The sequence below is a fragment of the Rousettus aegyptiacus genome, unplaced genomic scaffold, assembly GCF_014176215.1.
Source record: "Rousettus aegyptiacus isolate mRouAeg1 unplaced genomic scaffold, mRouAeg1.p scaffold_m13_p_1, whole genome shotgun sequence".
Classification (NCBI taxonomy): Eukaryota; Metazoa; Chordata; class Mammalia; order Chiroptera; family Pteropodidae; genus Rousettus; species Rousettus aegyptiacus.
Genome location: NW_023416284.1, coordinates 150,755,623 through 150,778,611, shown reverse-complemented (window position 1 = coordinate 150,778,611; position 22,989 = coordinate 150,755,623). Strand labels below are relative to the sequence as shown.

The window sequence follows — 22,989 nt, the reverse complement described above, 5'->3', positions numbered from 1 at the left end:
AAAGTTCAGGTCACAGGAGGGGCTTTTATAACTTCTCCTTGATGACTGGCAATGTGGTGGCCTAAATTCCAGTGCCTCCCCTCCAAAAAAAAGATGTTGATAAACGATGGGATGATGTTGAACAAAAGTAAAAGTAAAGTGACCCTGAAAATTCTGAATTAAAAAGTCTGGATACAATATAATCCTTCCTTATAAATTTGCTAACTTAAAAGCTATAGATCTTATTTTTTTAACAATGCAAGTGTGGGCTCCAGACCTGATCATGCTTTTAATTAGCAGATTCTGTCCCTTCCTCAAGAACCAAATGAAACTGAAGACAGAGTTTTCAACCAACCTGTTTTCTGAGCCTTAGCGGATCCATAAGGATTTCCGTTCTTCTTCCTCCTATTGAAACAAACAAACAAAAAATCCTACTGAAAACATTTCTAAATAAGTACCATTTCTAAAATAATACCTGAGACCTCCACCTCTACCAACTTGTTTGGAAAATATGTTAACATTTTACCTTGGAAGAAGTAATGCTGCATTTCTACACATGAATATTTGAAGAGTAACCTTTTTGGGTTTTGATTGTTTATTTAATTAGAAAAGAAATTTAAAAGTGTAAAGTCACCTACTTTCTTAGGGCTGCAAAGATTCCCATTCCAACAATCAGCAGAGCAAGGAGGAGCACCAATGGAATAGCAATCATTGTGACATTTATTCCTAAGAGGGAGGAAGCACATTAAAACAGAAATGACCTGCAACCACATTTCATGATCTAAAACACAACATTTATTTGAAAAGTTTTCAGTGGGTCAATATATGGGGAAAACGAATACGAGGTAGGCTATTACTGACATTGGAATGCAAAATGAGAGTATTCAAAACCCTGGCTAATTTTAGGAAAATAAAATTTATCCCTCCCACTCCCGAGGCAGTTTTCTTTAAAATTTTTTTTTGTTTGTTTAACAATGAAAACATATGTTTCAATTATAGCTGACATACAATATTATATTAGTTTCGGGTGTACGACATAGAGATTAGACATTTATATAAACTTATGAAATGATCACTCCAAAATATCTAGTATCCAAATGACACCATATGGAGCTATTATAATACTATTGATCACATTCCCTATGCTGTACTTTACATCCCTGTGACTGTTTTTATAATGAGCAATTTGTACTTCTTAATCCCCTCCCGTCCCCTGCAACCTCCCTCCCATCTGGCAACCATCAACATGTACTCTATATCCATAAGTCTGTTTTTGCTTTGTTTGTTTATTTGTTTTTTTTTTTTTTAGACTCCACATACAAGTGAAATCATATGGTATTTGTCTTTCTCCGTCTGACTTATTTTACTTAGCATAATACCCTCTAGGTCCATCTACGTTGTTGGAAATGGCAAGATTTCGTTCCAAAAAATAGTTTTCAGTGTTCCTCAGGGATTTATATTGTCTCTGAGCTTGTTGCTTGGACCATATTAGAGCCCAAAAGTCAGAACCGAAGGGGAAGATTTAAAGCTGGCCCACCCAGCCAGAAGCTATTCAGATAGGTAACAGATTTCAGCACAGTGCAGAGCTCTTAAGCTTTGCTCAAGCAACCAGTTCCCCTTGATGGTGGGCACGTTTGGACCTGGGCAATAACAGAGGACTGGGGACCCTGGGCTTCCCCGTTCTAGAGCTTTGGGGCTGTGAACTAAAAGAAAATGCAGCCTGGTGATCTCAAACAGCATTTCTGCTCTGCAGCATGAAACACCAGACCATGTCTTCCTACAATGCCTGCTTTAAAAAAGGAGGCCACTTTACTAGCTACTACAGCAGGCTCCAAGCTTATAGAAACTATACAAACTAAAAAAGAAATATTTGTTCGTCATTCTTTATCTGTGAACCCTGGGAAGAAAATAAAGGGACAACCAGGAGTGGTAACGTATAGTTCATGAAAGGGAGGATAAGGAACTTAGAAAGGAACTTATATAAATAACTGCAGTGTTATTTATAGAGCGGAAATTTAGGAAAAATTTAACTTAAACATCTAACAATAGGGGAATGGTTAACTAAATAATGGTATTTCCATATGCAAAAATACTATAAAGATATAATTGTTTTTTACATATTTGTAACATTGAAAAATGCTCATAATACAATTTTAAGTGAAAAATACATGCTACAGAATAGAATATACAGTGTGCTACTGTTTTGTCTCAAAGTTATGAATATAAATATAATTGATTAGATACAATAGAATTTGGTGATTATCTGGATGCTGATTTATGGCTTATTTTTTTCTTACTTATATTCCTCTAATCTTTCCAAATTTCATAAAATTACTATGCAAATAGTTTTATATTCTAAAAAAATAAACGTACTTTTAATATTCATTACTCGAACAGATCATAGCCTTACATGTTCAGAATGTAAAAAGTATCTAAAGGTTGGAATGTAATGTCTCTCTCCCACTTCTGTTTTTCCTCCACAGGTAGCCAAACTATACTTCCTGACATTCTCCCAGAAATGCTAGAATACACACACATACACACACACACACACACACACACACACACACACACACACGTGTGTGTGCATATATATACATATATATCCACACATATATATGTATATGTATATATATACAATTTTTTTACCCTTTTTTTACACACATAATAGAATTCTATATGAACTGTTCTATACTGTACTTATTTGTCGATTTATCTCAGAGAGCTCTCTATATTACTAACACATTATTTTTCATGGCTGCAGAACATTCCATTGCATGGATATGCAAGTATTTTCCCATAAAATATTTACCTAGTGTTTAAAGGGTAAACACTTCTTTTCTACTTGCAATACTGCAATAAATAGTTGTGGACATCATTTTACACAAGTGCAGACATGTCTGAGCCATCTGCTTCCAGACGTTATATGACAAAGAAAAAAAAATTTGAAGATACTGTAATTTTGGATGCAGTACCAGTTACACCCCTGAGGAAATCACAAAACAATAACTGCTCTACCTGTGGGCACTTCTTCAGAGGGGATGAGTTTTGTGATTGTCTCATCTTCTCTTTTAGTTGAACCAACAGAATTTGGACTTGTTTTGCGCCATACCAATGAATCATTACCTGAGAGAGACGGTGGAAAAACCACATTAGTAACAAGAATGCAGCAAAGGACATGACCAGAATCAAACTATTCACTGACTTGCCCTGAATCCTACCTTGTGTAATCTGGCAACCGATGAGCTCCACTTTCAAGGCGATCCTCTGGTGCCACGTCTGGGGGACAATCCGTACATATCTGGCCACGATGGGAGGGATGAAATTGTTCCTCACTGGATCCCGAAAATTAAAGTTGCCCTGAAACACCTGTAGAAATAGGTAATTTTTAACTGAAGATTCTATTAGTTCATTTTTAAGTCTTTGTCAACTCACCCATACCTCGTTACATGAAACCAAACCCAAGATTCTATATCTGTTGCATTTTTATAGACACTCATGATATTGAAGATGCAAGACTTTGCAAACAAAGGCCAAGTTATCTCAGGTAAGGCTTCAAATCTGTTTTCTGGAAACACATTGATGAAAGCATTTGGAGACCTGCTCTCACAATCATTTCTTTCCTCCCGAGTTTCTCTTACCTTTTCTTCATTATTCACAATTCCTTTGTAGGTCCTCCACTTAGAGTTGTTTTTGAAGTTCATCACAAACCTCTTAACATAAAAGTTGAAATTTGACTGTGTGGATCCTGTCGTCCTAATTCCTTATAAGAAGACATTATTCATAGGTCAGTTTTTAAAATATGTATATCAGGTTCCTCCCCCCCTCCCCCATCTAATTTGGAATCTGAAATCATTTTATAGGCCAACTTTCCTTATTCGCATTTAGAAACCTGATGTATTTTCACACTGACAATATACCATAAAAAGGTTTTGCCATTGAGAAATCAGCCCTCTAACCCACACATCCATATTTATAACCCGTACACAGGTTCTTCCCACAGAGACAATGTGAAGATTAAGACGTAAAGTACTTTGAGGTAGAGAAAGACATACTTTCAACCATAAGTCATTTTGTATTTGTGAAATTGCACTACTGTCAGTACCTGTTATTTTCTTTTTCTCTCCCAAATCTATCTCCAGCCACTCTCGTTGTTTGTGGTTTTTGCTGCTGTCCCCTGAAGCCCATGATGGTCCTTGGTCCTGAAGTCGAGCTTGGCTAGGAGACCAAAGAACTTGTTCGCCAATATCATTGACCCATTGCCAAGAAGAAGAAGCTGTGATTTGCTTGTCAGATTCCAAACTCAAGGATCTGCTGCAACCTAGGAAAAAAGGGGGGGGGGCAGGAAATAATTCTTATATAAAACAAAATGAAAGCAAAAAGACAAAGGTACCCCACCTCATCCAGAATCATTCAGTTGTTTTACTTCCATTAAGATAGTAAATCAACTGTTTAATTACTAGTTTTTTAAATATCCAGACTTGCATTTGACTCATTTATACTGCAATGTCTTGAAATTGTTGCCACTGTTTTTAATAGACCTCATGAAAGTCCTGTCTCTTCTAAATGACATCGCTTTGATCCCACTGTAAATTTTCCTTTCTAACCTAAATCCATCCTGATTTCAACAAAGTGCAATCAATGTGTATTAAAGGTTTAAAATGCTGAGGTTCTTCTCACTTGATTAGAGTGGGACGCCATTCTCTGTACCTTTGAACAGCAGGTAGGTCAGGTACTCTGAACATTAGTGAATTGTACCCAACACACACCTTTAGGACCTTCTTATACCAAGTCCAAAGCAATGTGGAGGGGGTAAATAAAGGCCACCCTCATCTTCCTGGGCAAAGAAGACATATTCGTATTGTTCTTCTTAAAAATATCTCACTTTGTGTGAGGAAGAAGAATATTTACACAAAATATATTCCATAATGGAGGGAATAAAAAGCCTTTTATTTTATATACTCATTTGCAGTAACTTAAGATAACCACAAATCAAAATTGCATTATTTAAAACCCTTTTCTGTTAAAACCTAACATAAAGAAATTTATCTTAATGTCATTTCAAATATTCATTCTTTTTGGCAAAAGTCTGAGAGAGCTTAGATTATAAAGAAAAATATTTTCTGCTTAATGTTAATTGGGTTTATTCTCTTTTGTATTTTTTAAGTCATAGCATATTTGGTGCTATGAGATCTGAAGAAAAATGAAAGAAAAAAGAACTTGAGATTTTATCATTGGAAGAGTATGGAGGAATAAACTACCACTGATGGTTTTATCATATTCTTCAGGAAAGCATGATTCTTACCATTGGAAGTAAACAGAAATCGCTTGTCTGACAGGGAACCACTGAAATAGTAAACACAAACACGAGGAAATGAGTTGCTTAACTGGATCTGAATGACCGACAAAGCACTATAGCACAGGGCTCGGAGAGCCTGCCCGCACCCACCATGAGCTTCGCAGCACCCTGACAAGGCCACCTTTGTTATCTTCATCACTCGTATTTTACAGATCAAGAAAATCAGGCCCATCAAAGATAAGCAACTTCCCTAAATTCATACAGGTAGGAAGAGTCTGAGACACTGCTTTTAAATCAAAATCCTGTGTTGTTTCCATCACGCCACATTGTATTGGAAAGAAATGTACAGACATACAGTACCAGGAACAACCTTAAATCCCAATTAATTAACACATTGTGCTGGAGGCAGAAATCATTGCCCTGAATAATTCCTTTGCTTCAGCAGTCACCTTAAGTGTCCTACGCTTTGTCAACAATCAGGTTACCATTAAGAGAAATGAAGAAGCCTGGTTACTTTTGGCGCAGCATGTTATTTGCTAGCTGCCTTCGTGTAGCCTTCCCTACTCCTTCCCTGAGGGGTCCTGCCCCAGCATGTTGCTCCAGACAGCCTCAGCGCAGTCTCTCCAATCACACTCATTTTACCTGTAGTGCCCAGCACCCACACCCAGCCATGAACTCTCTAGGCTGTTTCTGAATGACAGGGTGAAGCCAGAGAAAACTCAAAACATCTCACCGCTGCAGGACAGTCCTCCTTCTCATCAGCATTGATCCTCGGGCCTCTGGAGCCCTGCTGCTCTACAGCTTGTATTAACCTCATGGGAGAAGTTATCAAATCAGCTTTGTTCTGCAGTTGTCTCCTTTGGTGGAGAAGAGATTCCTAAGGCCCAACATTGTATTTAACTCCCTTTAAATCCCTCATCAACTTAATGATGTATAAATATATAGAATAAATAGAAAATTTGCAGTTCTCAAGATTAATCACATGTGCATAGTACTTGCTATATTAGAGACTGAAAGTAAACACAGAAAGGTAGATGTTACTGTGTTTTCCATTATTTTACAATCTGGAATACAGTTTATTATTTTAAATGTTTAATTCTGAATTATGTATGACAATAATGGACAGAGAGGGTGCCAAACTGTGAAATCCACAGAGAACCCAAAAATAGTTGGACAAGAGTATAAGTACGTTCCCGTCAATGTTATTTTTAGAAGTAATAGGTAGTCAGACTCTCTGGAACGGATTTTTTCTTTCACATCTGTCCACACTCAGGCAGAGACTCCATAAGCCGGGGTATTACACATAAAGGTTCTTTTATAATCTCTGTACTGAATAAAATGCAGGCACCAATCATTTTTCATGTGAGAAAACTCAGGCCCATCAGGGTCATGAGATTTGCCTAAGCTCAGAAGAGCCAGCTCTCCCAACTTTTAAAGAAAAGTGCCCATAATTATAATTCATATTTAAATTTTATTAAGATTTATTTAGAGCCTCTCTTTGACTGATTTGTCTGTTTTCTCTAACGTTCCTGCACTAAGTATTCCTCTTGAAATTTGGCCCAAATAAGTCCAAATAAGACTGCTGCAACCCTGAGAGCCTAAACTTGCTCCCACTACCGGGAAACATTAAAATATTTATTTTGTTGTTAAAAAAGAGAAGTTATGGTAAAAAGGATAACTTTGGAGTTAATCCTGACAAGATGCCAGGAAGGCTCAGCTTTTAACAGTTTGGTTCCTGGTTTTCCTCCATTATCAGCTGGAATATGCTTTTCCATTTCACTCCACTGAACTAATTGAATACAACCGCCTAGAGAATTCTATAGGTAAGTAAACTCTCCTCTTTTAAAAAATAAAATGCCCTAGGGAGGTTGGAGTTCTGAGGCATTCACATATTAGGGTGAATGAATTCAATCAGATTCCTGGAACTACCAGCCTTCCCAGGGGGCTACAGAAGCAATTAAGAATAGTCCGATGTAAACAGAAAGAAAAGCCTTTCAGCTGATGGTTTGAGCCATCATCCTCTATGTGAAGTCAGCGCCTCTTCCTGATTCCATTCTGGTCTCCTCAGATCCAGGAAGTGACCTGACCCCGGATGAACCCCAGAAGAACCCTGGATATTTACTTTAGGGACTCCTTCCTCAGCTGCAGTGCTTCCTTCTGTGTTTTTTCCTGAACACCAAACAATCATGTGTGGGAACAGAAGTTCAGTGACCGCATGTACAGTGGTTCCCCAACAGTAAAACAGCACAGATGAAAACAACCACTCCCTGAAGATTTGGGACTCTAAATGAGTAAAAGACTGTGTTTATTAGCCTATAGTTTACTTTTCTCTGCTCAGTACAAAAAGTCAGTGCTAAATCACAGAGCTAGAAAAAAGAAGGGACCTTGATGTAATTCTGGACTTTCTATCTACCAACACAAAAACTGGAAAATTTGTTCAAATAAGTATATGGGATAAAAAGCAAAACTTTTTCTAATTCATTACTGGGTCAGATTTCTGTACTCTTTTTTTTTTTTTTGGCAATGAATTTTAATTTCAAATTATATAGAGCAACTTCATATGTATTAAGCCTAGTTGATGCAGCAGAAGTAACTGAGAACATGTTTACTTTTTAAAAATAGGTTTAATAATTACTCTTCAAAAGTAAAATAAAACCAACTAGTACAAGTTAACCTTTTTACTATCCTATTTTTCTACAAAACCAGCATTTCAATGTACATAAACACAAGCAAGAGATTCCAAAAAATAGATGTAAAGCCAAAGGTCAATTCTTCCTTCTTTTTGAAGATAGCAGCACCCAACAAATCTAGGCCACAGCCTGTCACCTTCCTGAAATAGCACCCTAGTATCAATAGAAGAAACCACAAAAAACATTAAAAAAAAAATTCTCAAAAGTCAAGGTCAAGATGACATTTAAAGTTTCCTGTGCTTAAGCAATCACTTTTACTATAAATCAGGACATAAAGTTTAATGTTCTAAAGACTTTGAGGAAAATAGATAAATGAGAACACACACACACACACACACACACACACACGTGAGCATTTATATAATACATGTGTGTACATATATAAATTTTCATATATATAGTACATGTGTGTGTATACACACACACACACACAATCATAAATTTTATTTATTCGATTAAGGATTTTAGTTTCTAAAGGCATCCTGTGCAATCTTTTAGATCTTGACCTTTGGCACAAATTTGGGACTAATTTGTCTTTGAATATTCAGGTGATATGCTAAAAAATCCTGTCCAGGGGGGAAAGCAAATGGGAAGGTCATGGAAGGAAGAGAACACAAATGCAGAGATGTGAACGTGCCATTTGAGCGTGCGGCATGGCCCCTGTCCTTAGTGGATGACTGCCTTTTATAGGTTACAGAGCATTTCTTGCAATGCCTATGAAAGGGCTGGACTGGAACAACATCTCCAGATAGCCCCACCTATAACCCAGAATTGCCAGTGGGAGCCCTGCCTTTTCTCCTTAGCCACCTACCAGCCAGCCCGCTGGACATAAGCATGGTGTGATAACAGTGGCCACCACAACTCTCTGGTGTCGCTTCCCGGGTCTTGACTCTACCTCTGTGTCATCCTAAGCCTTGGGCCTGCTTTCCATCAAATCCGAGGCTCACCTCCTTCACGAAGGTACTAAACCAACTTCCCAGTTTCAGTCACAGCTTCCCCTCCCTGGTGAGCTCAGGCCAACAACCCCAAACCCAGAAATGGGTTTTAGTCTCAAAGTTCACTTGTGAGTTCATAAATTGGTTCTTTGAAATGTAAAATACATTTTCCTATTAAAAACAATGTTATAACTTGTGGTCAGAATCCCTATCTGACCCACAATATTGCTAAACTATGATGCATTCAAATAAAAAGTAGTAGGGGTGAGGACAAAATTATTGTATAACTTTCTCAAAATGACATCAGTCACTGTCTTTACGCTAACCTGAGAACCTATCTACCCCCACAAGGTGATTATTTTTTAACCAGATAAGATAGTCTACAATCCTTTGTAAGAATGGAACAGTAAAATATGATCGTATTCTTTCTGCATGCAAGAGGAGACTAGGGCCAACTGGTGGGGGCAGGAAGAGATCTACACACAGCCTAGTGATAGAGATTCTGACCTACTTTTTCCAACTCTTGGATCCTGAAATGCCTATAGCCTCTGTTTTGTGCCACATCCCTAGAAGCCAGACCATGTGGCGACCTATCCAAAAACAACACAGCTGCAGCAGTGGGGAGACCTTTCCAGGGGCAGATAGAGAGTAAGGGAGAGAAAAAAACAGTGGCCCGAGGAGGCCTTTTCCCTCACCACGAGTCCACCCAAGGGAGCCTGCCTCTGGACCATTCCAAGCTGCCCCTTTCTATGTGTAGACCACTAGCTGGGCCTTTATTTAGTCCTGATGGCTCTACTTTTCCACTCCAGGAGCTAAGGAAACCTGAAACCATTAAAAGCTGAGGCTGAAAGGTTTCAAGTAATTGATATACTTTTTTTCTTATGAAGTCAAAAGAGCAGAGGATAACACCAAACAGAGAAGTTAACGATGTTAGCAAAAGCCATCTTTTTTTCACTTCCCAAAAGTCATTCACTAAAAGATCATCTCTAAGGGTCTTGTGGAGAGCTCTGTGGTTCTATATGACTTTACATAAGTCTCCTAGTCTACCTTCAATATCTTTGATAATACTGAAGAGTAACCAGTAAATTACTAAAACTGGAAAAACTAAAAAGGAATGAGGCTTTGTTCTCTCCCGCTTCAGCACCTGAGTAGAAACACTCCTCTGCCCTGGGACTTCAGATGCATGCCATTTTAATTTACTCGTCAGCAGAACCAGTGAGCTTTTGTACTGCTGCATTTATCTTCCCACACAGACACCATAAATGCTGCTCTCAGCACTCACATATTTTTCCCAGTTGAAAAACCCTTGGTGTCACATGTCTTCTCTTCTTTCAAAATTGAGAGCTGATTAATTATGCCTTTGGGGTCACCTTCCACTCATAACAAAAGGCAAACTACTTACTCTCTTGAGAGCACACCATTGGCCATGGTTCCTTCATATCGACTTATTCCTTTTCGCTGAAGCACGCTGATCTGACCGCCCAATTCATCAGCGATTATTCCTGCATGGATGGCGGCTTTGCACAATAAAGAGGTCTGAAACACAGCAACATCATCACTCACAGCTTACTCAAAAATACATTTAAAATATAGTGAGAGTTTTCCATTTTGTTATAACTTGTTGTCAGGATCCCTGTTTGATCCGTGTCATTGTAAACTATAACTCATTTCAATAAAAAGCAGAAGGGCGAGGAAAACAAATTATTGTATAACTATCTCAAAATGACATTGGAGTCATCATATTTATGCTAACTTGGGAACCTATCCACCAGGTAGGTAAATAGGTAATTTACAGTAGTAGTAGCCCCTCAATGAACAATGCCTTCCAGTAGCCATGTCCTTGTGTAGTCACCTCCCACTGGCCATGTAGCTTGCTTTGTGCTGCTGCAGATAATGTGGTCCAGCCAACTACTATACATGGCAGTGAGGCCACCACTGATGCTGTGGCCTCAGGTGCCCCACCACATGACTGCAGCCGCAGGAGCGATTCTAGGCAAGGGGAGCTAAAGAACCAACTGGCCCAAATTGCTGACCCACAAACTCATCAGCAAATAAACTGTTGTTATTTTAAGCCGCTACATTTTGGGATGGCTTGTTCTGCAGAATTAGAAAACTGATCAGTTTCTTACAATTGGCTTATGAGATATACATACTGAGGATCATTTGAGAAGATGAACCTTCCATACCACAGCTTCATTTTACAATTAATGCAGAGATTTAAAAAGACATCAAACACAAAATAGTAAAGTCAGAACACTAAATGGAGCAGAAAACTTCATGAGGGTCTTAGAGCGGTGATAAGCAACCCAGGGCCCATGGCCGCCATCTCATTTCTGGAACCCTCTGTGAGTGGGTCAAACAGCTCGCACCTGCTTAGCCCTCCAGGGCTATTGCCTGGTGTGACAACCCAAGCAGGAGTACCTGCCTGGATGAATAGCAAGTGGCCCTGAGGTTGAAATTGCCTGCTGGGAAGTGGGGCTGGAGGAAGGACTGAAACTTTTCCATGAGGTACCTAGGTCCTAGGTCTCCATCAGCACAGATCTGTGTGGGAGGATGATTAGAGAGTCAGTCCAGGATTGAGGGGCTGAGAAGTATCATTTTCTAAATAAACTTTAGCAATGCTCCTCTTCTCCACAGTGGCTAATGCCAAAAAGAGAAAAGCAGCTCATAAAACTGTATCTGTGTAATTGGACTTGGGAGCTTCTCTTTGTGTTAATGACAATGCTGTTTACCTTATTTCAGTGGAAAATTTCTCTTGGATTTAGGTTGCAATATTAGGAGGGCCAATGAGACCAACTGTATTTTATAATTAACAGGGTTGCAATAAAATTGAGTTTTGTGATGTTTAGAAAGCTCATATTTCCCAAACTAGTTTGGATTTGGCAAAGTGAATCGCTTTTGCAATAACTGCTGACATAGCCAAAAAAAGGGGGAAGATTTCCCGACAGAGAATATGAGAATGCTAAAACAGATGCAGGTACTGACCTTCTGGATTTTGGAAAATAAAAAGAATTAGAAGAAGAGAAAAAGATAGTGTTAAGCTATATAGGGAGTTGGCATTTTTATTTTTCCTAAATTTTCTTTTCTTAAAAATATTCCTTGTCACTATTTTAGACTCTTGAAGTAAAAAATGGAAGAGCCAGTTGTAATGGAAAAGTACTGAATTTAAATTCATCTTGGTTCTGCCTCTAACTCTATTAAGTGTGTTTAAGTCATTTCACTGGTGTGGGCCTGGCTTCCTAACTCATCTGTACAATGGAAAGCCTGGACTTGATGATGTCTACAATCATTTCTAATGGTTGTCACCATGTGATTCTAAAGGGTACCCTATGTCCCAAATTATAGGGTCCATGCAGGACAGCACTATTTATTTCAGCCCATGTGTAGAAAATTGGTCCAGTGGTCCGCTAGGCAGCTAATTCCAACTGTCCCTATCTATCTTCCTTGGAATTTGGTTTGGGATGTTATAGTCTTCATTCTGGTCGCCCTGCGCTGTGGTGAGCTCTCACTGGACTTGGAATGTCCCAGGGACTCCTTGGTTATAAGAGGGCAGGTTTGCAAGACAACGAGCCAATAAGACCTACCAGCATCACTGGCCAATAAATATTCTAATTTCCCATGGTACCCAATAATGAGGGAACCCAATGGTATATACCTTTTTAATGGATTTATTTAATTACAGTTTACATTTTTCTGTAATATAAATGCATGGCCTAGGATACACCTCCAGTAGAATAACCAACAGATCTGGCTATCATATTATTATTATAAAGTTATCAGCCCTTTCCAAGATTTTCTTTAAAAAGCACTCTCTCACCCAACCAACTTAAACAAAATTAATGTTTACTTAAATTGGGGCTTTTGGGGTATCAATTTTAAAAATCACACTCATTGAATCTGGCTTTTGAAAATTCCCTTTTGAACAATGGTATGATTGATATTTTGATTTTTCTAGCTAATTTTGAGGTCTAAGTCTCACTGAAATGTAAATACAAGAAAGCCACTTGCCTAGGTTAATTAGTGAACTGTCTTAAATTCAAATAAAATAATTTAACTGTAATTCTTCAGGACAGGGAATACAAGGAACATCAGAGAAGAACACTTGCAGGGCTCACACAATTACAGGCTGACGGTATTAAACATTTCTGAGTTCACTAAGCCATAAGGATGGCAAAATAGATCGGTATGAGGTAAGACTAGAACAGCTTTCAAAGCAATCATCAAATCATCCCAGAACCAGAACCCTTGTTTAAATCTTCCTTTTAAAAAAATCAATTTGTACTAAAAAGTAACGACAAAGTATTAAAATAAAAATTAATATAAAAATAAATATTTTCGATTGTATTTAATAAAACATGAATAAAGCACGTGTTTAAAAATGCCAGTGGAATGATGGTAAAGTGTTAAATTATAAAACATATTCCACATGCTATCATATAAATTGTTCCTATGTTGTTACAGTCTTCATAATTCCCATATAACATGTTCTTTACAAAAGTTAACTGCATTCATTATAGAAATGTTGGAAAATCAGGGGGAAATCACTCATATTGCCATCACCTGGCAATATTGAATGCTATAATCATTCAACATTAACATGTATTACCCTCTGGCTTTTTGTGGGTGTGAACGATAGGCCTAATTTCTCATCTTTTCCTTCTGAACTAGAAGTACATTATATGTACTATATTTTACAATACTTCTTGAATGATTTTAAGGAATGTATAATTTACAAAAGTGACTTAAGTGATGTCTTCCATGTAAAAGCAGATGGTACGTCAGCAGGCTTGGGAGAAGGTGCTAAGGAAAAAACTGTTCTAGGGGCTTTTTATTTCTGGTTTCCAGGTGAGGTAGATCTTAAAGAGACATCCACACTACTTAACTGGCATGGTAAGCATATACAAATATAGATGGAAAAGTACTGAATTTAAATTCATCTTGGTTCTGCCTCGGTCAAGGAGATAGAAGAATCACAGAATCTTAATTCAAAAAGACTTTTAAAGGTCTCCTGACACTTCCTGACAGACTGTTCCACACATATACAGGCCATCTCTGACAAATGATTATAACATTTGCACTTGGCACTTTCTTCAGTGACTAGGGGCTTGCTGTTTCTTGAAACATCCTATCCCATTTTGCACAGCTCAATGATTCCTTATACACAGCTGAAATTGGCCTCCCTATAACTTTCATTCATTGATCCTAGTTCTGCCTTTTGAAACAACACAGAATGAACCAATTCCTTTTCTATAATTGCTTTTTAAGACAACACATTTCTTCCCTGAGACAGAGCACCTATTTTGTCAATAGATTCTCTGGTAATTGACAAACTCTGTCAAACCGACCTACAGAATATACTTAAGTCTGACAAAGACGCCTCCAGAAAAGACTTGCTACCACTGAAAAGCATTTCCTAAGATGCAGGCACCATGGAAGACAGACTCTAAGGTAACCCCCATGTTCTGCCTCTTGGTATTCCCCATGGTGTAATCCTTTGAGTGTTAGTGGGAGCTGTGGCTTTCTTCTAATTTATAGAATACGGCAAAGGTGATGGGGCACCACTCCCATGATAACATGGGAAATTCTCCCTAGCTGGCTTTGAAGGAGCAAGACATTGGAAAGGCCCACATGGCAAGGAGCTGAGGACAGACTCCAGCCAAATCCCAGGAATAAACTGAGGTCATCCATCTGACAAATTCATAAGTAACTGAGTGTTGTGAAAACCATGTGAGCTTTAGAAGCAAATCCCTCCCCAGTCAAGCCTGGATGAGACTGCAGCCCCACCTGACACCACAGATGCACCCTTGTGAGACGCTGAAGCAGGGAAGTAAGCTCGACCACGACCAAACTCCCAACACACAGAACATGAGAGAGAATACATGTACCGTTATAAGTTTCTACGTGTGTGGTGATACTGTTATATAGCAATGGAGACCTAATACACTTACAATATTATTATATACAAAAAAGGAACTACTCTGATCTCTTTGAAGAGATTAATTTTCAAAATACAAAATTTCCTGCCAGATAAGCTCATTCTAAAACCAAATACTGTAAAACTAGTTAGTGAGTCAAATAGGAAACCTGTTCGTAGTATTTGTAGTTCTGTACTCAGATCTACTGCCCAGGAAACCATTTACCTGTTACACTGAAAAAGAAAGTTCTGTTAAGAGCAGGCAAGATAAACAACAAAAGTAAGAAAAAAATGATGCTATTTCTCTTACTGTACATAATTCTCAGGTTCTTTGCATGGGGCAGGAAATAATAAATAAAATCTTTCTATTGTTACAGGGAAAAACTATATTCAATTTTTTATTTCTCTTTATTTCCTGAAGTCATTTAGGAATAGCCTACGCAAGTATATCTTCAAATTGAGGTAGTATAAATCATTTTAAGGTTCAAACAATTTATAGGACAAATGAATATCCTGTGTCAATCTTATAAAGCCAATACATGAAAAAGGAATTTAAAAAAAAAATCTGCTGCTTCTAGAATCAGGATGCACAAAAGCAAAAATAAAAGCTAAGTTTCCCTCCTCCCCTACTGGAGATGAATTATCAATCTTCTAGAACACGTATGTTTTCTCCACACATGACGATGCATGTTAATAACTCTTAGAAAGTAGCATCCCCCTACAGATTTTGGCATTTCTAATAACTCGAGCCAATTCCCAACGCTAGAAACCTATTTTAAAAAGCAATGTAAAAATTTTAAAATTAGATATCAGATTTCTAAGACAGAAATTTATAAATAGTAAGAAATGAAGGGTTTTGAATGTGGAGAAAGGACATATACTTTAGAAAAATGACTCCTTATAAACTTAATTTTCTCTGGGAAAACATATGTAACCCAGAAAGTCTCATTAGGCATAAGAAATTGAGGTACAAGGAGGGAGGGGAATAAAATATAAGAACACGGCAGATGGTTTCACTGGTCCCAGACACAATGACAATTCTTCTGTGATCTTTTTAATTTCCTCCCTGCCATAAAATTACTCTGAATCACTTACATCTCTATATCCATCCACCACATTCCCAGAAATGTCTCCTGCAATGTCTTTACAACCAGCTGGGCAGAAATTGCTGGAAAAGAAAATTTAAAAATTTATATTTTATTATATTTAAAGGTATTAAATATAACGAAACATATTTACTCTCCTCCATAAAATACAAAGGAGGGAATAACTTGCTTTAATGACAAATCAGAAACCTGATTTATGAAAACACTGATTAATCTAAAATGTTAATCTAAAAGAAAGTTTTACACAATAATTATTTGTTTTATATCAGGATTTGTTATAAACTCTATTAAACAGTGAGCTTCCCTCATGTATCTTAATTAATTCTAAGATGTACGAGCAATAGTTTCAAGGAAAGAGAAAGTTTCTAAATGCTATATATAGCATGATCTCATTTTCATAAAAACATGTTTAAAATATAAAAAATAACAACATATTTTTCGTGGATAAAAAGAAGACAAGGAATTATATCTCTGGATTCTGGTAAAATTTTGAAGAACTTTCATTTTCTGTGTTAACATCTTGATTCACTCAACTTGTACTATCCAATGGGAACATAATGGAAGCCACATATGTGAATTTAAATACTCAAGTCTATGACCATGCCACCCTGAACATGCCCGATCTCGTATGATTTGGGAAGCTAAGCGTGGTCGGGCCTGGTTAGCGCTTGGATGAGAGACCACCAAGGAAGACCAGGTGCTGTAGGCGTAAAAAATAAATAAATACTCTAACAGCCACATTAAAAAGTAGAAAGAAACAGAAAAAAAACTAATATTAGTAACACATTTAACCCAATATATTCAAATTTGATCATTTTTACATGTAATGAACAGTAAAAATTATCAATGAGGTATTGCCAGCTTTTTTTTCTTTTTTACTAAGTTTTCAGTATCTGCAGTATATTTTATACTTACAGCAGAGCTCAATTTGAACTAGCCACAGTTTAGGTGCTTGATAGCCACACATGGCTAGGACTGGACAGTGATGGTCTACATTAGTTATGAATTACTTTTGCAATCAGAAAAAAAGGTGTATAAATATTTTCAGTGTTAGTGAGGTATTACTGACAAATAAAATTGTAAGGCATTTAAAATGTATACTGTGGTGATTTGATATATATGTTACCCATTTTGTTAACACATTCATCACTTATTTTAATATACATACGTAAATATATATATGCATGTGTGACAACAATTAAGTTCTACTCTCCTAGCACATTTTGATAATACAATACAGTGTTATTAGCTAGAGTTATCCTGTTACACATTAATTAGATCCTTAGACCTTATTCATCTTGTCGCTGAAAGTTTGTATGCTTTTACAAACCTCTCCCAATTTCCCTACACCCTAGCCCTTAGCAACTACTTTTCTACTTTCCATCTCTATAAGTTTGACTAAAAAAGATTTATTTTTAAAATTAGGAATTCATTTACTTAACAGTCATTTTCCAAGAAATATTCCAGAAATATTTCATAGTATAGGGTATAGCCGAAGAAGCTCGGGGCAAGGTGACTCAGACACGGGTACTACCAGCCAACCGTGGGACCCTGAACAGAGCATATCATCCCCCTAAATTCAGTTTCCTCATCTGTAGTCCCTTCAAGTGTCAATATATCAATAGGTTATGAGGGACAGCTATAAATCTATGAAAAACATGGAAAAAGTCAAAATACTTTAAGAACAACTTTGAAGATGAATGCCTTGTTTCTATATATACCACATTACAATAATGTTTACTTGGTTTGTTTAAAAATGTACCAGCCCAAACAGATTCCAAAATAGAAGTTGCTTTTACTTCATTTCCTCTCAGTTTCCTCCTGCTGACTTAGCAAATTAGATGAGTAACAACATCTAATTATCAAAACTACACAAGTAAAGGTCTCACAATTCTTTCCCATTAACCTTATGGAGTCCAGCATTGCAGCAATAATCAAGGAATTAAGAAAAAAAATAATGGAGAATCCTACTACAGATTTACAGTTTCTTATCTTAACCCTTAGAGCCAGATTTATTTCAGAATTCAGAATTTTTTGGATTTTAGAAGAGTAAAACAATTCCGATGATGTGTATAATGTAAGACCCCAGTGAGGTCTGCACAGATTAATCAAAAATGTGAAGATCCCTATATCTAATAAATGAATAGTTATAGTAAGTCCAATACATAAAGAGTAAATAGACTCAATCTAATACAGTTTTGCTGTCGAGTGAATGTAAAGTCACATTAATCCAATATCGTCACCAAGTTAGTTACAAAAACCTTTTGATTTTTAAAGCATTCTGCATTTTACAATTATAGATGAGGGACTGTGGACCTGTAGTGTCATCATACCTCATTTTTGCCTAAACACTATAAAACAGTTGGGCTACAGCTTAGATGATCTGGAACCATCATTTCACACTGTAGGCCAGAGTATATTCCTTTCTTCGGGAGGACAGGAAATGACTATTGACGCCCAAAGGCCTTTCTGAAGGGGACTGTATAGGTATAGCTGGAAAGATCTCAGAGAATGTTTACGTATATCTACATTGAATAAACAGCAACTTTAAAGGGCAACGTTTATTACTGGTCATTATTTCATTTCATTTTTGCTCTATTAGGCTTAAACTTAGTTAACACTAGAGTTGATTCTGCATATCAAATAATCTCATTTATTAGAATGCCTGAGATGGTTAGGACCATGGACCCTGAACCTGACTCTGGATATACTTATTAAATGTGTAATCCTGGGAAAGTTACTTGTTTTGTGCCTCTGTTTTCAGGGTATAACAGAATCTGCCTTGCAGACATGTTGGAACATTCATATGAGTTACTGTATGCTAAGTCCAGAGAGCTGTACTTGGCTCTATGAAAGCACTTTAAGGAGTTACGGTGTCGTTAGTGTTGTTGTTGGCAATGATCTCCGGCCCAGTGGTTCTCAACTGGCGGTGAATTTCGCCTACTGGGAGACAACTGGCAATGTCTGGAGACGTTTTTGGTTATCACATCTGGCACGAAGAGGGTAGAAGTTAGTGATACTGTTAAATAGCCGACAATGCACAGAACAGCTCTTTCCAACAAAGAATCATCCAACCTAAAGTATCAATGATGCTAAGGTTGAGAAATCTTACTATAACCTCTTATTTTATAGGTGAGGAAATGTACATGAAAGAGATTAATTTTTCCAGTTAAAATAATGCTGGAATAAAAAATTTCACCTCCTATTCGCAGGTTTTACTTTTGTGGGAAAGACAAAATGAACCCCCTCTAAAAGTGAAAAGTTTATAAAAGTCACTTTCAAGTACAGGCCGAGTGAAAAATGAACTCTAGACTGCATTATGGCTCACTGGTTCTAGTAGAAATAAGGAGTCAGCAAATTGGCTCATGGGCCAAATCCGACCTGCTGCTTGTTTTTGAAAATAAAATTTTATCAGAACACAACCATGCTCATTTGTTTACATACTGTTTATGACTGCTTTTGCATTAAAGTGGCAATAAAAACTATGAATAGATGCAATAAAGACTGCATGGCGTGCATGACCTAAAATGTTTACTATCTGGCCCTTGACAGAAAAAGTTTGCTGACCTCTGCTATATAAGAAATCATTTCAAATATTTCTCACGAGTTACATATATGGTTTAAAAAAATAAGTACAAATAAGTTACCTTACCTGGTTTAATGTCAAGAAAAACAAAATATTCAGCAATATATGATGGTAGAACAGCTAGGACATCTATATTTACCTGTATTCTGTCTTCAAATAATGGTTACCTCGTTCCAAGCACGTTATTAAATCTGTCAGAAATAAAGATAATTGAAATTAACAGACTGAATGGAAGTTAGGACACTCGTGCTTGAAAGATTTCTTTTTAAATAAAGACATTTAAAAAGCATTTATTCATTATCTAGTTATCTGAATTCTATTTAAGAATAAATAAAAACTGAGAACACTGCCTGAAGATTTAGTTAGTTCCCTTCATTTTTTGTTTTTAACACCAATGATGGTTTTTCGATGACTGTCCTGTGAATGATAGCAGAATCTCTTTCCAACAGAAAAACCAACACTGGTTAGTTACTATCCACAACATGCCTATAAGATCATGCATATAACCTCCCTTGGCAGGAGGAAAACAATTTCAAGAGTCCGGTGTGGTTCGTAGAGAAGGTTCAGAAGCATTTTAACAACTTCATGACATCTAAGTACCACAGAATTGGGGTTTACTGAAACTGTGATGAATCAGGATCAAGGACTTAAAAAAGAGAGTGCTATTTGGAGTACTGGACAGAATTCAGCAATGGAGATGCTAAGATACTGTGGATCTTGATGCATTTAAATTAACCTAGTATAGTTTCCAAAATATTCCACACTTGCTGCAATAGTTCATTCTTTCTTTCCTTAGTTTTTAAGAAGCAATGTATGGTGAACACTGGCCACACTGGGGCCTGCTGGGATTGGTCAGATCTGATTGGCTGAGAAGGAAATGAATGGTGCACCCACTTCCCAGGGTACATCTGCCAGAGTGGAGGGGCCTGAGAGCAGAAATTCTGAGCACTTGTGACCCTGGGCCGACACAGAGTAGGGTGCATGGTGATTAGAACACAAGAGGCTTGGGCAGAGGCCATGCTTTCCTCTCCCATTAGTGTTCATGCTTCCTTTCTCCCCTGTTCAAGTGTCAGCTCTGTGGCTGCAGGACCCTGCGACAGTGACTGCATCCTGCTCATACTCACATGCCTCCCACACTGGTACGCTGGTAGGCATGCGTGTGCACGTATGGGGGGGGGCGGGGTGGAGGTAGGGTACCACTGGTTAAAAGGCTTGTCCCCTGAGCTAAAAAAAGAGTTGAGAGAGGGGTTCAGAGAAACCATTTAGAAGGGTCAGAACGGCAGCCCTGAAGATGCTCCACCTAAGGTTCCTCGGAAACTGAGATGAACCCTCTCCCACACAAGACAACTTGTCTAACATGTTTTATAAAAGTGTTCAGTTCAGACCTAACTACCTGCAAAGACATCGCATTCTCTTCCCTCACATCTTAATTCAGTGTTTGAGGTCACAATTCTGTCCAGAGACAGTGATAAGTAGCAAGAGGAATTTTTAAACAGGTAAAGGTTTATAGATTTGTGTTGATTCTTCTGCCATACCTGGATGGTCGCTGCTGGCATAGTTCAGCAAAAAACCCCGCCCAGAAATGTGAGATCCACTCTCAAAGCGAACAGTTACTTCACTTGTGTCCAGCAGGAGTTCTTTGGGAACATCCATATTTCCACAATATGGTCCTAAAAAACAAGGCACATTTTTGGCACATTACAAAATTTAGACCAGCACAAAGAATTGGTATATGGCATTTTTTTCCCCTTAAAGTTCAAATTTACCAGACCACACATATGTAAGATGTAATTTTTACCAAGCTGAAATTGTGATTGTGACAGTGAACCCAACTATACTGACAAATCAAGGGGGGCGGGGAGTAGCTAACTCTGGAAAAGTAAGAGGCTAGAACTAGTTAACTGTGAATACCCCAAGAGATAGATTTTGGTGTTTGTTAAAATAAGACTAACAACAACAACAAAAAAGATCAAATACAAGTAGTCAAGAAAATGTTATCTCGAAAGTGATATTCTAGGGGCCTCCTAAATTTGCTTAAAAGTGTGGTCAAAATGTTTGTGTTCCTGCAAAATTCATATGTTGGAATCCTAATGCCCCGAAGCGAGGGAGTGAGGAAGCAGGGCCTTTGGGAAGGGCTTAGGTTGTGAGGGTGGAGCCCTCATGAAAGGCATGAATTAGTGCCTTTATAAAGAAGGCCCCAAAGAGCCTGCTTGCCCCTTCACCTATGAGACACAGAGAGAAGGCTATGAACCTGGAAGTGGGCCCTCATCCGCCATTACACCAAACTGGCTGCACCATGACCTTGGACTTCTCAGCCTCCAGACTGTGTGGGATGAATGTCTTGTTTTTAAGCTATCCAGCCCATGGTATTCTGTCATAGCAGCCTAAACAGACTAAGACATGTAGAAAAGAAAACGTTATCACAAAAATGATAGTCTTAAATTTGCTCAAAGAAACTCATATGTTCCCTTTTTTCAAGGAAGTTCTAAAATTAAAAGACTGTCCAATGCATGGTAAAAAATCTTATTCTCATGCAGTTTTTCAATTTTCTTTCTCTTACAGTAGCTTCTGGTTAACCTATATAATTTATTTTGATTTGTAAAATGAAGTTCACAAAAAAGCAGAATAATTTCAAAGGCTTTTGAAATATCACAGTATACATTATGCAGTTAAGTGAATAACATAAACTGTTTCTAGAATAAGTTGCTTGAAAAGCAATAGGAAGCTCAGTGAACTTTCAAAGGACAAAATTATATTTAGAGCTAAAAAAAGACCTTCTTAACACTACTCAAGTTGAAGGTTAGTTTGTAAATTGTCATCTTGAAAGTCATGTATGCAAGACAATAATTTCTCTGAAAATAGGGATTAGCAAGCAAACTTTGAAGGGGATTATTCTTCACTAACTTTTCCCAAAATAAAACAGTATGGAAAGAGTTAAGAGCAACAACAATGACAACATTAGGCTAAGGAAGGAGGAAGAGAAGAAAGAGACCACTCTAACTCAAGGTGGATAAAACTGTTGACACTAGCCCAAACCAGCGTGGGACCCCACTAAGCATTCCTCTGCTGATACAAGGGATTGGGTTTCTCTTCTGCCCTGTGCTGGTCTCCATTCTGAGATGTGATCAAGAGTGAGAGAAATGCTGTGTGTTTACCTTTGTACCCCCAAATCTCTGTTGTTTCCTACTGTTAAATTATAGTAACATCCAAATAAAAATGATCACTTCCCTCTTTAGAAACACTCATTATATATAATTACCTGAGTTAAAATACTTGCAAATTACTTAGAAAGTACATAGTATATAATGAGAGTTATGTAAGTATTTGTGAAATAAATAAATGAATACATAAGACAAACAAACAAATCATGTCTGCTTTCCTTTTAGACTGAGTCTCATGGGATTAGGAACTTTTCTATCATTTTATCTCCGGCAGCTTGTACAATACCTGGCATGTGGTGGCCTTTCACATATTCTTTGA

General features: G+C 37.5%; 1 protein-coding gene across 4 annotated transcripts in view; it reads right to left on the bottom strand.

Moving 5' to 3' along the window:
• DCBLD1 (discoidin, CUB and LCCL domain containing 1) overlaps positions 1 to 22,989 on the bottom strand; it is a 75,445-nt gene that overhangs the window by 16,353 nt on the left and 36,103 nt on the right. For 2 of the 4 annotated variants that reach the window (XR_001599264.2, XM_016163624.2), the window contains exons 3-13: positions 21,045 to 21,179; positions 19,649 to 19,700; positions 15,913 to 15,985; positions 10,306 to 10,439; positions 5,285 to 5,325; positions 4,085 to 4,300; positions 3,621 to 3,742; positions 3,201 to 3,348; positions 2,998 to 3,105; positions 618 to 705; positions 335 to 384 (exon numbers count right to left, since the gene is read on the bottom strand). Coding sequence is in view for 3 of the 4 variants with exons in the window: in XM_016163624.2 (XP_016019110.2) it covers positions 335 to 384; positions 618 to 705; positions 2,998 to 3,105; positions 3,201 to 3,348; positions 3,621 to 3,742; positions 4,085 to 4,300; positions 5,285 to 5,325; positions 10,306 to 10,439; positions 15,913 to 15,985; positions 19,649 to 19,700; positions 21,045 to 21,179 (1,167 nt within the window). In the remaining variant the exon portion in view is untranslated. The remainder of the gene's footprint in view (positions 1 to 334; positions 385 to 617; positions 706 to 2,997; positions 3,106 to 3,200; positions 3,349 to 3,620; positions 3,743 to 4,084; positions 4,301 to 5,284; positions 5,326 to 10,305; positions 10,440 to 15,912; positions 15,986 to 19,648; positions 19,701 to 21,044; positions 21,180 to 22,989) is intronic. The other 2 variants (XM_036221242.1, XM_016163625.2) reach the window with 2 other exon arrangements.